The sequence below is a fragment of the Paramisgurnus dabryanus genome, chromosome 23 (genome assembly GCF_030506205.2).
Source record: "Paramisgurnus dabryanus chromosome 23, PD_genome_1.1, whole genome shotgun sequence".
NCBI classification, from domain to species: domain Eukaryota; kingdom Metazoa; phylum Chordata; class Actinopteri; order Cypriniformes; family Cobitidae; genus Paramisgurnus; species Paramisgurnus dabryanus.
Window position 1 is genome coordinate 3,640,840 of NC_133359.1, and position 15,542 is coordinate 3,656,381.

A 15,542-nucleotide genomic window follows, 5' to 3' on the forward strand; every position below is an offset into this window, starting at 1 on the left:
ATATGTGCGGTGTCTGCGAGGCGAAAGTCCACCCGTTCTCGTCTTTATGAGCAATAAATTTGAGATAAGCCTTCGTCTCAAAGGTTCACATAGACGCCAGTTTCACACAGTAGAGACTCGATGTGAACGTATAGCACAAACAAAAGGGTTTGTGTCTTTGGCGTCTTTTGGATCCATCATCTAACAAGGAGAAATGGATTTAAGGCACAAAAGTTTTGCTATCTTTTTCGCTCTCCTGGTTCTTTTAACCCTTAGCAAATTCAGTGCAGGTCAAAGTAAGTGCTTATAGTTTTGTACTTGACAATTATTACATTATTAGATGTTATTTATGTGTTTAAATGATCTAGAACGATATAATTTCAAATAAAAAATATAAAAAGCAACATGATTATTGCTATTTCTATATGGTTATGTAATTAAAAACCATCTGACTGAAGTTGTATCATGAGGTTTATCTTTGTTTTAAGACAAATCTTACCAAGTAAAATTGGCCTTTTTCTATTTGCAGAATTGGTTTTTACTTTACACTTTTTACAGTTTTTTTTAATCCAATCCATGTTTGGGTAAAATATAGACAAACTCAAAAGCTGGTTTAAAGAGGTCCTGTGATGAGATTTTATGTTTTTATTTAATGTAAAATGGATGTGATTTTTGAGTGTTAAAGGGATAGTTCATCCAAAAAATAAAAATTCTGTCATCATTTTCTCATCCTCATGTTGCTTTAAACCTGTATGAATTTCTTTTTCATAGACATTTTGATCAATGATGGTAAGCTAATTGTAACAATTGAAATACGATGTAAATTGTTTCTCAAAATATCTTCTTCATCATTTATCACAACACTTCCATTATATTTGTTTTCCTATATGAAAGTCATTGGTTACAATGTGCTTATCTTCATTTATCCAAGTATTTCCTTTTGTTTATCAGAAAAAAGAAATTCATACAGATTTAAAACAACATGAGGATGACAAAATGATGACAGAATTTTTATTTTTGGGTGAACTACCCCTTTTGTTTTTGCATAAAGTAGATCCATAAAGTTGCAAAGATTAAAGTCTCAAACCCAAAGAAATATTATTTCTAAAAGTAAAGTATACAAATAATGTTATTTTAGCAACATCACACAAACCCTTTAAACTGAAGAACCAGGACATTCATAAAATTTGTTGTTTCAACTAGTAATGCAGTGATGTATCGGCCACTGATATGTATCGGATGAATTTGAAACCATCGGCAATAGCACTAGAAAGTCCGATATCGATTGTTTATTAATTAACTGCGTGAAAGCAAAATATTGCATGCCTGTTGCATAATCCAAAATTTCTAAAAATAATTATTTAAATAATTAAATACTCCCCAAAACAAAATAAAATCTGTATAAATTATAAAACGTGCAATAGGGAAAAAATAGTTAATCACATGAGAGATTACTCATTCATGTGAGCGGTCAAAGTATTTTAGGAAAATGTCTGCGGTCTGGGCTTTTTTCAAAATCTCAAAAAAAATTTTTGCCTCTTTTATTATGTTGATCAGTTGAATTTTAAATATATCCAATCCATGTTCAGTAAAAGTTATTTGATGCAGAAATAAACCAGCTAATAGGCCAAGTGTATAGTAGTGAATACAAGTGTTTAATATAGGACATGGCCAATAGTTGTCTATTTAAATCGGTATCCCCCCAGAAAAAATCATATTGGTGCATCATTACGAAATTTCGTTATATAGTCACGTATTTCTTTGATTCTTTTTTCGTGCTATTATCACGAATTTTCGCGTTTTTTCGTGATCGTATAACGCATTCCTGTTTTCGTGTGATTATCACGTATTGTTTACTCAACTGTTTTGTCCTTTCCATTTTCTTACCATTGTCGCTTCGGTTTAGGGTTAGATTTACATAAAATGACATCCTTAACCAAACCCAACTCTAACCCTAATGCCAGGCGACTTATAAAAAAATAAATCAGAAAAAATAGTATAAACCAATATATAAAGTGACATTCTAATGCAAGCACCAAATCTAACCCTAAACCGAAGCGACAATGGTTTAAAAATAGGAAAAAGCAGTTGAGTAACCAATACGTGATAATCACACGAAAACAGGAATTCGTTATACGATCACGAAAAAACGCGAAAACTCGTGATAATAGCACAAAAAAAGAATAAAAAAAATACGTGACTATATCACGAAACTTTGTGAGACTGAGTAGCAGTTTCATGGTTGTTTTTAAATCTATGTTGAAAACGTACCTTTTTAATTTGATGTTTTGAAACTGTGATTTTTCTTCTGTACTGTTTCATAGTATTATTTTGTCTTGTCTTTTTGAAATGTTTTTATTGTTGTTGTTGTTTGGCACATTGGTCAACCCCTGGTTGTGTTTAATAGTGCTATATAGATACAATTGACATTGGTTGGTTAAAATATAGTAAAAGTTCAACAAACAGTAGCTTAATTTAAACTCAACGATTTAATCCCACCATGAAAAACCCAGCATTAAAGTTGAATACATTACAGTAATGTTTGTCTTTCTCAGGTCTTTGCTCTGTAGTTGAAAACGTCATACTTTTCAAGGAAAACAACACTCTTAATGCTGTAGTCACTACACTGACAACAGAGGCGGATGTAGAAGTCAGAATCACCAATGAGAAACCACCAGGTCTCTTTCGCCTCGAGGGCCTCGATCTCACCGCCATTACTGTACTCGACTATGAGGTACAAGCGTCCTATTAAACTTATGATGAAAAATACATCTTTCTGTATTAATACATTTTAATAGTATTCAAAAAATGTGTGTTTAGTTTAGATCACTTTATTTTATATTCACATTAACATGGGCTTTTATGTTTTTTGGTTGTTTTAGACATTTAACAAGGAACCCTATGAAGTAGACATTGAATGTACAAAAGATGGTTCTTCCCCTGTGAGTAAAAGTCTATATCATTTCAGTTAAACTAAAAAAATCATTATTCATACGTTAAGAAAAAGAAATAAAACACCTGCATGTTATGACTGATCTTTCAGACCAAACTGAATCTGAGGATAATACTGGAAAACATAAACGATAACCCACCAGTATTTGATAAAAGCGAATACGCAATAAATGTGGATGAGGTACGTAATATCTTGTTTTACTCCTTTTGTTAAAGTCGATAACGCTGTACAACTGACTTAAACTTTCTTTTTGATCGGCTTATGTTGATAACAAATGCCGTAGCTATTAAAAGTGGATACGAGCGTCGCACGAATCACAGCGATAGACGCCGATGAAGGCGATCAGCTTTATTATCGCCTGGATGCTCCTGAGGTACAACAAATGAATAAAATATTTATAATGTTTTAACACATAAATCTTATTGAATGTTATTTTGTTCTCTCACAGGGAGAATTTGACCTAGAAGCTTCTTTGAATCCTAACATTCTGGTGAAGAAACGTTTGGATTATGAGAAAGTTAAACAAATCACAATGACACTTTTTGTGCAGGTGAGATTTTTTTCCCAAAAAGATTTCTGAAGAAGATTTAATGGGAAAAATCATGTCATCTAATCACTTTACATCATTCCAGACTTGACTTTTCTATTTCACATCCTGCAAAAGGAAATATATTTTCAATGCTGTACTTATACATGTAACAAAATGTGACACAAATGTATCTTATATGACGTGGCAGATTTTAAAGTCATGTGTATCTCACGAATCCTATAGTCAATGATTATCCATTATTCTCGTTATATTAGCTTTATTCTCTAAATATTGCGACTTTACCCTCGTTATATCACCTTTAATCTTTAAATATTGCGACTTCACTCTTGCTACACTTCACCCTCTAAATACCGCGACTTTGGCTGCATTATACCGTCTTTATCCTCACAAATACCGTGACTTTACGCTTTTATTATTGACTTTATTACTCTCGCTATATAGACTTTATTTTCGCTATGTTGCCTTTGAGAAATGCCGCAACTTCACCGTTGTTATATTGACTGTACTCTCGCTATATTGACTTTATTTTCTCTATGTTGCCTTTATTCTCGAAAATATTGCAATCTTACTTATATCGACTTTGTTCTCCAAATATTGCCACTTTGTTCTCGGCGTATTGACTTTATTCTCTAAATATTGCAAACAGTACTCTCACCATATAGACTTTATTTCCGCTATGCTGCCTTCATGTGAGAAATACCGCAGTTCTACCTTTGTTTTATCGACTTTACTCTCAAAATATTGCGACTTTACTCTCGTTAAATTGACTTTATTTTCTCTATGTTTCCTTTATTCTCGAAATATTGCAGCTTTACATTTGTTATATTGACTTTACTCTCTAAATATTGCGACTTTACTCTCGTTATATTGACTTTACTCTCAAAATATTGCGACTTTACTCTCTAAATATTGACTTTACTCTCTAAATATTGTGACTTTACTCTCGTTATATTGACTTTACTCTCAAAATATTGCAACTTTACTCTCGTTATATTGACTTTACTCTCAAAATATTGCGACTTTACTCTCGTTAAATTGACTTTATTTTCTCTATGTTGCCTTTATTCTCGAAATATTGCAGCTTTACATTTGTTATATTGACTTTACTCTCAAAATATTGCAACTTTACTCTCGTTATATTGACTTTACTCTCAAAATATTGCAACTTTACTCTCGTTATATTGACTTTACTCTCAAAATATTGCGACTTTACTCTCGTTATATTGACTTTGCTCTCAAAATATTGCGACTTTACTCACGTTATATTGACTTTATTTTTTCTATGTTGCCTTTATTGTTGAAATATTGCAACTTCACCTTTGTTGTATTGACTTTATTCTCCAAATACCGCCACGCCATCCCTTGTTATATCGGTTTTGCTCTCAAATATTGCCACTTTGTTCTCGGTGTATTGACTTTATTCTCGAAATCTTGCTACTTTACTCTTGTTATATTGACTTTATTTTCGCTATGCTGCCTTTATTCTCTAAATATTGTGGCTTTACTTTCGTTATATTGACTTTACTCTCTAAGTATTGTGACTTTACTCTCGTTATATTGACTTTATTTTTGCTCTGCTGCCTTTATTCTCTAAATATTGTGGCTTTGCTTTTGTTATATCAACTGTACTCTCTAAATATTGCGACTTTACTCTCGTTATATTGACTTTACTCTCAAAATATTGTGACTTTACTCTCATTATATTGCCTTTATTCTCAAAATACTTAGAGTTTATTACGATAAATTTATTTATTTTGACATTTTTCTCAAAAAACTAGATTTATTGACATTATAATGACTTTAATCTCAAGATTTTTTTTTCATTTTAACTTGGCCCTAATCATCCTTCATAATGTACAATAACACTACACCATTGCTTCATTTAGTTTACGCAGAACAATAATTATATGCAAATTAGTCTTCGCCTCCACTATCACATCAGCTCGGATTACTTGATGCACAATGTTAATACATTGACGTGATTGGTAAAATGCTTTGATGTAGAAAACAGTGAATTTCTAACTGCATTTTTGAGACTGTATTTTACGAAAGAGTATTAGGGACAAGCTAAAAAAGGTAAACATTTGGAGAATTCAGTCGAAACAATAAAAAGTCCTATTATTTTAATAATGAAGTCAACATTATGAGAATAAAATCATATAAAGTGAAATTGTTCGTATTCGTCCACCATTTTTCACGTATATGCTTGCTTGTACCATATGTTTAATTAATAATATGTGCGTCTATTTTGGTGCTTGTTCACATCACTTCAAACAAGTTTATGTCAAAACTTTATTTTCAAAACATAACAACTTTAATCTCACATTGATATGATTTAATTTTCGTAATGTTGACATTTTTCTAGAAATATTACGACTTTTTTGTGATTTTATTTATTTTGTATGATTTTTTCTTAAAAAAAACGACAACCCTGAATTAAATCTTATACCAATATGTATTACACAACTGATATATAGGTGTATTTAAGTATAATGCTTCTATATATTGTATTTTGTGTAGTTTGACAGCGACAACATGCTAATAAATTTCTCATTGTGCCCAAAGATGTTAATGTATTGAATTTGACGATGTTTCAGGACACACCGATTTCCTTGATAGAAACCGCTTCCCATACTTCCTCCACCACTATAAAAGTCAATATCGTAGACGTGGATAATCGGCCACCATGGTTCCAACCTTGTACGACCATTGAGAACGACAACAGCATAATGTGCATAAATACTGGCTACACAGGGACGGTCAACTCAACCGGACTAGCGGTAGGTTTTCCGTCCATCGCTGTTGAATGAATGCATGTGGAAACGATACACAAAAAGCAAGATAAAAGCAACAAAAACTACATGTCTACAGGTGAATAAACCAGATAAACATACAGTGTTTTTGTACCACAGACCGGTCCTTTGCCCTTGGAGCCAGGTCCAATTTTAGCCATTGATGGCGATGCAGGAATAAATGAGGCTATTGGTTACAAATTTCTTGCAGGTAAGATTTATTCCTTTAAATTATGATACATATTATGATTATGTGCACTAGACTTTGTCTATCACTAAGTGAACTCTTTTGCTTTTGATTAATATTCAGATAATCCCACATTTGAAATAAACTCTGACACCGGGAGCATCACAATGGTGAAGCCAGTAAACCAAGAAGGTCCGATCGTTCTTTCAGTAATGGTGAGAACACGATCATCTCAGATTTCAGATTTAATATTTTCAAGATTATTTTTTTATTTTTTTTATTTAACCTTTATTTAACCAGGAAAGAAATCCCATTGAGATTCAGAATCTCTTTTTCAAGGGAGTCCTGGCCAAGACAGCAGAATAAAAGTTTCATAATTAAAAATATACAGCAAATACAGACAACATAAAACAGAGAAAGAGAGAGAAAAAAAATGGCAAATTAACATAATCTCCACATCATCACCAGCAGCACTCAGTATCAGCACATGTGCATATAGTCCTCAAGTAATCCTTAATCCTAATTTTAAACTGCATCAATGTTGGAAGATGTTCTAATTTAAGATATTTCTGCAGTTTGTACCAGGTTGATGGGGCAAAAAATTTAAAGGCACTTTCACCGAAAACAGTTCGCGTTCGGGGAATGTCATACATGATTTGTCCATTAGATCTAAGATTACATTTCCCAGTAGTGACTTTAGGGATCAGGAGAGAACATAAATAAGAAGGCAGTTTATACATTATGGCCTTATAAAGAAAAACATACCAATGCTCCAACCTGCGATTATGCAAAGAAGGCCAACCAACACTCTCATATAAGTTACAGTGATGCGTACGAAAGCTGGAATTAGTTACAAATCTTAGTGCTGCATGGTATACTGAGTCCAGCATTTTCAAAGAAGATTTCTTGGCATGCATATATAAAATATCACCATAATCTAGCTTTGACAAAAATGTAGCTTGTATAAGTGTTTTTCTCGCACCAAAAGAAAAACAGCTTTTTATTTCTGTAGTAGAAACCCAACTTCACTCTAAGGTTTTTTGTAAGACATTTTATATGCTGCTTAAAAGACAAACTTTCTTCTAAAAAAAAGCCAAGATATTTGTAGACTGATACTCGTTCAATTACTCTCTCATCAAGAGAAACAATCTTACATGCATTTTCATTGTTCCTTGATTTAGAGAAACACATCATTTTAGTTTTGTCAGAATTTAATACCAATTTCAATTTTCTAAGATTCTTCTGAATAATGTTAAAAGCAGATTGCAGGTCCTCTAAGGCCCTTGTTAATAATTAATAATAGACACCAAAACATTTGCTCACAACAAGCCATATGCAAAACATGCCCTTATCTCCTGTAGCCACGTCCCAACCCAAGTTTCTCTTTTGACAGGCATATCAAAAGCAGAACACTGATCAGTACGCCACCAACACGGTCACCTTCACGGTGAGGAGGACCACTAATCACCCTCCCAAATTTGTGAAGCCCACTTATGAAGGCATCACCTCAGAGGACGCAGGTGTGGACAGTCTGGTGATGGACAGCAAAACGCCCAACAAACCCCTAAGAGTTCAAGCTACAGATGATGACTTTGCTAATGTAAGACATCAAAAACTGCATTTTGATCTGTGTACAGTTTTATCCCTAAAAAGTAATGTTTTTTTCAGCCAGAAAATATTATATTATAAAAACAGAAATCACAATATATGATTTTTTTAACTATTTATTTGTATGATACAGCTGCAAATAAGTATTTGAACACCTGAGTATATTAATAATAACAATGTTAATATTTGGTACAGTAGCCTTTACAGAGGTCAAACAATTCCTGTAGTTTTTCACCAGGTTTGCACACACTGCAGAAGGGATTTTGTCCCACTCCTCCACACAGATCTTCTCTAGATCAGTCAGGTTTCTGGCCTGTCGCTGAGAAACACGGAGTTTGAGCTCCCTCCAAAGATTCTCTATTGGGTTTAGGTCTGGAGACTGGCTAGGCCACGCCAGAACCTTGATATGCTTCTTACAGAGCCACTCCTTGGTTATCCTGGCTGTGTGCTTATGTTGGAAGACCCAGCCTCGACCCATCTTCAATGCTCTAACTGAGGGATGTTTACCAGAATCTTGCAATACATGGCCTCGGTCATCCTAGCCTTGAAACAGTTCAGTCGCCCTGTCCCATGTGCAGAAAAACAACCCCCAAAGCATGATGCTACCACTCCCATGCTTCACAGTAGGGATGGTGTTCTTGGGATGGTACTCATCATTCTTCTTCTTTCAAACACGTTTAGTGGAATTATGATCAAAAAGTTCTATTTTGGTCTCATCTGACCACATGACTTTCTCCCATGACTCCTCTGGATCATCCAAATGGTCATTGGCAAATTTAAGACGGGTCTGGACATGTGCTGGTTTAAGCAGGGGAACCTTCCGTGTCATGCATGATTTCAAACTATGACGTCTTTTTGTATTACCAACAGTAACCTTGGAAACGGTGGTCCCAGCTCTTTTTTAGGTCATTGACCAGCTCCTCCCGTGTAGTTCTGGGCTGATTTCTCACCTTTCTTAGGATCATTGAGACCCCATGAGGTGAAATCTTGCATGGAGCCCCAGTCCGAGGGAGATTGACAGTCATGTTTAGCTTCTTCCATTTTCTAATGATTTCTCCAACAGTGGACCTTTTTTCACCAAGCTGCTTGGCAATTTCCCCGTAGCCCTTTCCAGCCTTGTGGAGGTGTACAATTTTGTCTCTAGTGTCTTTGGACAGCTCTTTGGTCTTGGCCATGTTAGTAGTTGGATTCTTACTGATTGTATGGGGTGGACAGGTGTCTTTATGCAGCCAACGACTTCAAACAGGTCCATCTAATTTAGGATAATAAATGGAGTGGAGGTGGACATTTTAGAGGCAGACTAAAGTCTTTGAGGGTCAGAATTTTAGCTGAAAGACAGGTGTTCAAATACTTAATTGCAGCTGTATCATACAAATAAATAGTTAAAAAATCATATATTGTGATTTCTGGATTTTTTTTACATTATGTCTCTCACAGTGGACATGCACCTACGAATTTGTTCTTTTCCTTGGTCCTTCAGTGCGCATTCACGAGCAGACTATGGCGCAAACACTGTGACCTGCTGACATAGTTGGCAACGTTTTTTCCTCCTTTTTATACTTAAGCCATTATGCAAACATTGTAAACAATACTTAAACAGCCTGTATAAATGCAAAAATTACTTGTCAGCGTATTCTGTACCTGTACGTTGGCAACTACATCAGCAGGTCATGGCGCAATCGCCGTAGTCTGCTCGTGAACGCACACTGAAGGTGTAAGGAGGATAACAAATCGTTTGTTTTGTTTTCTTTGCACACAAGTGTTCTCGTCGCTTCATTAATATTATTATGGCACATGGACCTTTTTGGCACTGTCTTTCATTCTTTTCTGGGCTTGATTGTAAAAATGATACTGCAGTCTATAGGACAGTCACAAGCCTCCCGGTTTTCATCAAAAATATCTAAAAAAAGATTTGATTCTTTAGACAATTAAGTGATTTATGATACAATTTTAATTTTGGGGTGAACTAACCCTTTAAAGTGATAAAATTCAAGCTTATATATTTTAAGTGTTACCAATTGAATTAGATCCAAATTTGACTTTTTACAGTGCCAAATAAGACTTGAATGGTTTGGTAAAGCCCAAAATCTTTATATTTCTGTAGTAAGGTACTCAATTTCTTTCTTTATAGGGAGTGAATCCTAACATCGCATTCGAGGTTATTGATGGGTCTGATTTCTACATTACTCTTGATGGTTTCATCCTCTTGGCAAAGGAGATTCCTCCTGGAATTTTAAATCTACAAGTGAGAACTTACAACTTAGACACAAACTAGTCATTGAATTTCTGACTGAAATATTAATCAGTATTTTATTGGGCGACTTAGATGAGGGTGGTCGACAAAACCAATGGCGAATCGGACACCGCTTCTCTTACGATTGAGGTCACTCCAGGTAAGACCAGACCCAAACAGCATGCTTTCAACACATTATTCAAAAATGACACAATGAAAAGACGTATTACAAAACATTATACAATCCAAATAAGCATTTTACAGGGTTGGGTGGCTCTGGTGCTTTTTGGCTGTCATGCAAAATAAAGCTTCTAAAAGGGTTCTTTGCCACATTTTGGTTTTCCAACCTTTAAAGTCAAAGGTTCCCAATAGGAGCATTTATTTCTGACCTTTTTAAAGTGTGTAAAACATTTTTCCACTAGAAATGACTTTTATGAAAGCTTTTATGGAACAATACAAGCAGACAAAGAACCTTTCTGAAATCTTCATTTATGCTTTCAGCAAACGCTTACACATTTGGCAGACAGATGCTTTTATCCAAAGATACTTAAAGTTAATTTAAGCTATACATTTATTAAAAGTATGTGTGTTCCCTGGGTTTAAACAAGGGCTGGGCGATTTTCACCGAAATGTATCTCTGTCCTTTTGGAGTGAATGGCGATGTCCGATACATATGCCATGTTAATTCCAAACCAAGGCTGTGAGAGATGGAGGTCCAGTGTGCTTTAAACCTATTGTTTTTTATCAGGATGCTGGTCATTCAGCCATCAAATTTGCTTGGTGATGGATCAAAAATATATTTTAATCGAACCCAATTTTAATTCATTTTAAGCCATTCAAGAGATCCGCTGAACAACACTGAAGCTCTTTAATGAAAACGTTTCTTCTGCAGAGATACCAACTACCACTGCTGTCACAACTATCACGACCACAGATCAAACCACAGTTAAAATCACAACTCAAACCACAGATAAAATCACAACCACACAGCTAACAGACAGCACTACAACTTCTGATCCGGATGCCCACACATCTCCGATCACAGGTACACACACTTATGTTAAGAACTAGCCTTGCTATTTCTTGTGCATTGTGATTTAAAAGTGATTCTGAAGTGATTTTCAAGTGATTTACAAGTGAATAACCTGAAATAGATGGTGGTTAGCTGGACTTTATGATTGGCTAGCTGTCTAACCAGCTAAATACAAGCTTGGCCATGCCTAGAGGAAAGCTTAACCAGGTTTAACCATTAGCTTTAAGTCTGGTTTTATCAGCAAGAAGGTGTTAAATAAATCAAAGTTGTATGTATTCAAAAATTCACCATGCATGTCATTTTAAATGTTTGCATAAATTCTTTTAAAAAATTTAAGCAGGGAGACACCAATGTATCGGCATATAATCGGTATGGGCAGATGAAAGCAACGTATCGAACATCTGATGGTTGTTTTGAATTGGGTGACAATGACAACAGAATTGCAGTTTGTATGTATTTCATGTTATAGTAATTTGAAACAAGAAGTAAAAACAAAACTATCGGTATCAATCGGATACTGAGTGTCATTCTAAATAATAAACAAATATCGGTATCGGGACAGAAATTTTGTATCGGTTGCATGAATTATTTTTATTTTTACAAATTTAAGCAGGGAGACACCAATGTATCGGCAAATAATCTGTATCGGCAGAAGAAAGCAACGTATCGAACATCTGACGATTGTTTTGAATTGGGTGACAATGACAACAGAATTGCAGTTTGTATGTATTTCATGTTATAGTAATTTGAAACAAGAAGTAAAAACAAAACTATCGGTATCAATCGGATACTGAGTGTCATTCTAAATAATAAACAAATATCGGTATCGGGACAGAAATTTTGTATCGGTTGCATGAATTATTGTTATTTTAAAAAATTTAAGCAGGGAGACACCAATGTATCGGCAAATAATCGGTATCGGCAGAAGAAAGCAACGTATCGAACATCTGACGATTGTTTTGAATTGGATGACAATGACAACAGAATTGCAGTTTGTATGTATTTCATGTTATAGTAATTTGAAACAAGGAGTAAAAACAAAACTATTGGTATCTATCGGTATTGAGTGTCATTCTAAATAATAAACAAATATCGGTATCGGCACAGAAATTTTGTATCGGTTGCATGAATTATTTTTATTTTTACAAATTTAAGCAGAGGGACACCAATGTATCAGCAAATAATCGGTATCGGCAGAAGAAAGCAACGTATCGAACATCTGACGATTGTTTTGAATTGGATGAAAATGACAACAGAATTGCAGTTTGTATGTATTTCATGTTATAGTAATTTGAAACAAGGAGTACAAACAAAACTATCGGTATCAATCGGTATTGAGTGTCATTCTAAATAATAAACAAATATCGGTATCGGCACAGAAATTTTGTATCGGTTGCATGAATTATTTTTATTTTTACAAATTTAAGCAGGGAGACACCAATGTATCAGCAAATAATCGGTATCGGCAGAAGAAAGCAACGTATCGAACATCTGACGATTGTTTTGAATTGGGTGACAATGACAACAGAATTGCAGTTTGTATGTATTTCATGTTATAGTAATTTGAAACAAGGAGTAAAAACAAAACTATCGGTATCAATCGGTATTGAATGTCATTCTAAATAATAAACAAATATCGGTTTCGGCACATAAATTTTGTCTCGGTTGCATGAATTATCTTTATTTTTAAGAATTTAAGCAGGGAGACACCAATGTATCGGCATATAATCGGTATCGGCAGATAAAAGCAACGTATCGAACCTCTGACGATTGTTTTGAATTGGGTGACGATGACAACAGAATTGCAGTTTGTATGTATTTCATTTTATAGAAATTTGAAACAAGGAGTAAAAACAAAACTATCAGTATCTGGTGTCATTCTAAATAATAAACAAATATCGGTATCAGCACAGAAATTCTGTATCGGTTGCATCTCTTAAATGTAATATTTTAGCAAAAACTAAACAATTGAGGTTCTACCAAAATGAATCCAAATTAGTCAAGATAATTCATTTTGGTAAACCCAATTGATATTTACTGAAGTACATGCTAAAAAGTGTTTATTTTTCTTATCATGCTATCTAGAGGATCAGCAGTTGCGAATCATTGGGTACAAAGCGGAGGATATGGCTGCTTTAGGGGGAAGTTTGGCTGTGGTGATCGTCCTCTGTCTGGTTGCCATCGGACTGCTGGTGTACCGTGTCAAGAGCCATGACTCAAACTGGAAAAAAATTTCTGAAGTCAGCCTTTTCCGAAGCAAGGTAAGTTTCCATACAAATGTTTTCGATTTGCTTCTATCGATTTGCCATACACACTTCAAAATAAAGGCGCTTCACAATGCCACAAAAGAAGCATTTTTGGCTGAATTGTTTCATAAAAAAAACTTTCTGTTTCACAAAAGGCCTTTATTTGCCAAAGTTGCAATGTATGGGCTAAAACTTGATGTAAATATATTTAATTTTAAGCCTAATTGTGGGCTGCTTTGATTGCAAAGCAACATCTTTAACTCTTTCCCCGCCATTGACGAGTTAACTCGTCAAGAGAAAGAGAAAAACATTTGCATGAAAAAAACGTGTTTCTGATGAGTTTTTTGGTTATCTGTAATACCACGATTATCCACTTTATAGAAATGGGCCAATTTATAATTTTTGTTTTTATTATTTTACACTCCGTGTATGTTTTGATAATCATTCTGAATCTGATCTCTAATAAAATTCCTTATAAATAATAATGCAATTATTTCAACTTTTTGCTAAAAACGATTATTTTTGAAGAAAAATACCCATATTTAAAAGTTTATAAGCAGAAAAAAATATAGATAGGATGAAACATTTTTTTCCCGCCCAGTTTAGTTTGTTTATCGTTTGTTTGAAAGCAAAGGGTCTGTACTTTTATTTGATATATTTGTGTGTTTATATATTTTCAGTAGAAAATTTTCCTGAAAGGGATTTTGTGAAACTTTTGTGAAAATTACAAAAAATACTGACGGGCAACTTAAAAAAAAAAAATGCTGGCGGGGAATGAGTTAAATGCATCTAATTTAATCCAAACTCAAAAAATATTTAGATTTATAAAAATGTGTAAATTTTACCCGTGTATTTTTCGTTCCATAGTTGGGTGGAGGTTCAGGAGGCCCAAAAGAAGGAGTGCAGTACGTCAACGAGAGCTTCCAGCACGATGATGATACTGAAAGTGTGAAGTCTGGACTTGCCGCTGACCTGGAGAGGAAACTGGAGTCTGGTGTGAGGTCAGCAGAGGAGCAGAAGATCAGCACCGCCTCCGCTCCCCAGACGACCTCCAACATCAGGGCTGCATCCGACTCCAGCAGTCTGGCCAGTGCTGACGTTGAGAAGGAGGTGAAACCCATTCTGACCAAAGAGCGACGTGCAGAGGACGGCTACAAAGCCGTCTGGTTCAAACAGGACATCGATCCCAACACCAAAGAGGATGTGGTTATTATTCCTGACACCGGTGAACCAGTAGACCATGATGATGATGATGAAGAAGATGATGAGGATGAAGAAGATGATGAGGATGATGATGAGGGCAACCTAAAAAAAGACAAGAAGACTGCGAGAAGATACTCTAAAGATTCAGACTCAGAGAATGAGGAAAGACTATGAATGGGGATGTGTGTATCGCGTGCCACTGTAATAAAATGAAAATCTGACTAATTTTAGTGCAGTAAAGAAATGTTTCCTTACCGTATATGCCTATTATAGTTTATAGTTAACAGTGAACAGTTATAGTAAATATGATAGAAAAAATATGTGTACTTAATCTTATTATAAACATTTATTGTGCTTTGTTTAGAAGCATGTTATTCTTTATAAGTCTTTTTATTCTTCAAGATAACAACTTCCCAAACATTACCAACCCATCTTACATCATAACTTCAGTACTAATTTACCGAAACCTTTAACCTGTCGACATCTAATTTGTTGCCTATGTGACTAGATAACAACCATAGCATGGCAACACAGAGACACTTTCTGTTTATTTGTGATGTTGCAGTGAACTTTTCTAATCACATAGACAATAATCATAAACTCTTTTATAATGATCTTTATCCATTAACCTGAATATGGTCATCTATTGTGACTTACCTTAACTTACCTTCAAAGTTAACATGGTGTTATATAACAAAAACAACAAAAAGAAACTGAAATAGAGTGTAAATATATTTATGTTTTGTTTGAAATGTGCT

At 34.6% G+C, this 15,542-nt stretch overlaps 2 protein-coding genes across 3 annotated transcripts in view; one reads left to right on the top strand and one right to left on the bottom strand.

Annotated features, from left to right (window-relative positions):
• The window catches only part of drd4a (dopamine receptor D4a), a 37,928-nt gene extending 23,260 nt beyond the window's left edge, over window positions 1-14,668 (bottom strand). The window contains exon 1 of one of the 2 annotated variants that reach the window (XM_073813357.1): window positions 14,554-14,668. The gene's annotated coding sequence lies outside the window, so the exon portion shown is untranslated. Of the gene's footprint in view, window positions 1-14,426 lie in introns of both variants that reach the window. The other variant, XM_065277505.2, reaches the window with a different exon arrangement.
• cdhr5b (cadherin-related family member 5b) lies at window positions 141-14,958 on the top strand. The gene is made up of 15 exons (XM_065277501.2): window positions 141-275; window positions 2,535-2,713; window positions 2,862-2,921; window positions 3,023-3,112; window positions 3,216-3,305; window positions 3,381-3,482; window positions 6,080-6,262; window positions 6,395-6,485; window positions 6,585-6,676; window positions 7,855-8,061; window positions 10,201-10,314; window positions 10,396-10,462; window positions 11,195-11,347; window positions 13,421-13,596; window positions 14,449-14,958. The coding sequence occupies exons 1-15, from the start codon at window positions 194-196 to the stop codon at window positions 14,956-14,958; spliced, it is 2,196 nt and encodes a 731-aa protein (XP_065133573.1). The 5' UTR covers window positions 141-193.
• The last annotated feature ends 584 nt before the right edge of the window (window positions 14,959-15,542 follow it).